The sequence below is a fragment of the Austrofundulus limnaeus genome, unplaced genomic scaffold (assembly GCF_001266775.1).
Source record: "Austrofundulus limnaeus strain Quisiro unplaced genomic scaffold, Austrofundulus_limnaeus-1.0 Scaffold1145, whole genome shotgun sequence".
Classification (NCBI taxonomy): domain Eukaryota; kingdom Metazoa; phylum Chordata; class Actinopteri; order Cyprinodontiformes; family Rivulidae; genus Austrofundulus; species Austrofundulus limnaeus.
This window is the reverse complement of record NW_013953547.1, coordinates 10,095-11,347: the sequence shown is the minus strand read 5'-3', so window position 1 is coordinate 11,347 and position 1,253 is coordinate 10,095. Positions and strand designations below refer to the sequence as shown.

Here is a 1,253-nt window from a genome sequence, read left to right as displayed (position 1 = left end):
ATATTCATGTTTATGTGCTGTCCAGAAAAAGCACTTAAATATTACTGGTAAAATAATATTAGCTTTTACTTTTAATATTGATACATACTATAATGTGTATTGTTTATTTAGTAAATTCTAGTAGTTTAGAGATTCAGATTATTTTAGTAAAATTTAAAAGAATAGTTAAATAAATGTTACTACACCCAAAAGTTTGTTTTTTCAGGGAGGGGTTGGGGGTTCTGTCCTGAGGATGGACCAGCCTTGTTGGGAGTAAAATTTACTGGGATCATGTGTTTGAAGAAAATACTCCTGAGTTTTTCAGATACTCCAGGGACAAAGTTTTTGCATTTGATCTTCATAATGTTCTTTTCTGCAACATGTTTTTTTTTTAGATTTCTTTGCTGATTTGACAAAAGCCCAGTTAGAATATCCTCAGTAGTTGATTCGCCCACTGCGTACACTTGAAGGCTTTGCTGATATCCTACAAAGAGCATCCACCTGACTGATTTATGTGGCTTTTGTTGCTCATGGGTACTTGTTGTTGTTTTCCTGCAGGTTGGGCAGACATGGAAAAATCCTCCTGACTATCCCCAGTCAGGGCTCCACAGATGAGCAGAAGTTTATCCACAAAGGTGAAGCTCCAAAATCCAACTCCCTGTTTGACATTGACCCCAAGACGTTTGTGTTCTTCGTTGGAGGTGTCCCACCAGACGTCAAGGTAGAGGCTGAGAAAGTCTCTTTTTGCAAATCTWTGTGTTTTCTTTGCATTTCCTTGAAATTCTGACCGATGTTTTTCTTGTTTCCGATCTAGCTGCCACCTCCTCTGAGTCTGGCTCCTTTTGTGGGCTGCATTGAGTTGTCTTCTCTGAACAATGGCATCATCAGTTTGTACAGCTTCAAACAGACTCACAAAATGGATGTTGTTTCATCACCACCATGTCCCAGGTACACATTTACATAGTTACTTTGACCTGTGGGGGGAAATAATTTTAATTTGCTCCTTCTTTAACAGAAAATGATTTATTTCCCAAATACCATAYTTTTTTTTATTCTGGTGAAAATACTGGACAGATGTTGGAGGGGATACAAACAGAATACTGTAGAGTAAAGTTGACTTAAAGGAATCTCTGATTATTTGTAGTATTATATTTTATTTGATAAACATTTACTTTGCATTAGTGCACAAGGTAATATTTTTACCCCTGACACTACAGTTATATAAACTCTGTGTGTGTGTGTATATGTATATATGTATATATATATATATATAT

General features: G+C 36.1%; 1 protein-coding gene across 1 annotated transcript in view; it reads left to right on the top strand.

Moving 5' to 3' along the window:
- Positions 1-1,253, top strand: part of lama4 (laminin, alpha 4) — a gene marked incomplete at its 3' end in the record, with an annotated part of 62,466 nt that overhangs the window by 51,370 nt on the left and 9,843 nt on the right. The window contains 2 exon segments of the mRNA XM_014030930.1: positions 538-700; positions 794-927. Coding sequence (XP_013886384.1) covers positions 538-700; positions 794-927 — 297 coding nt within the window.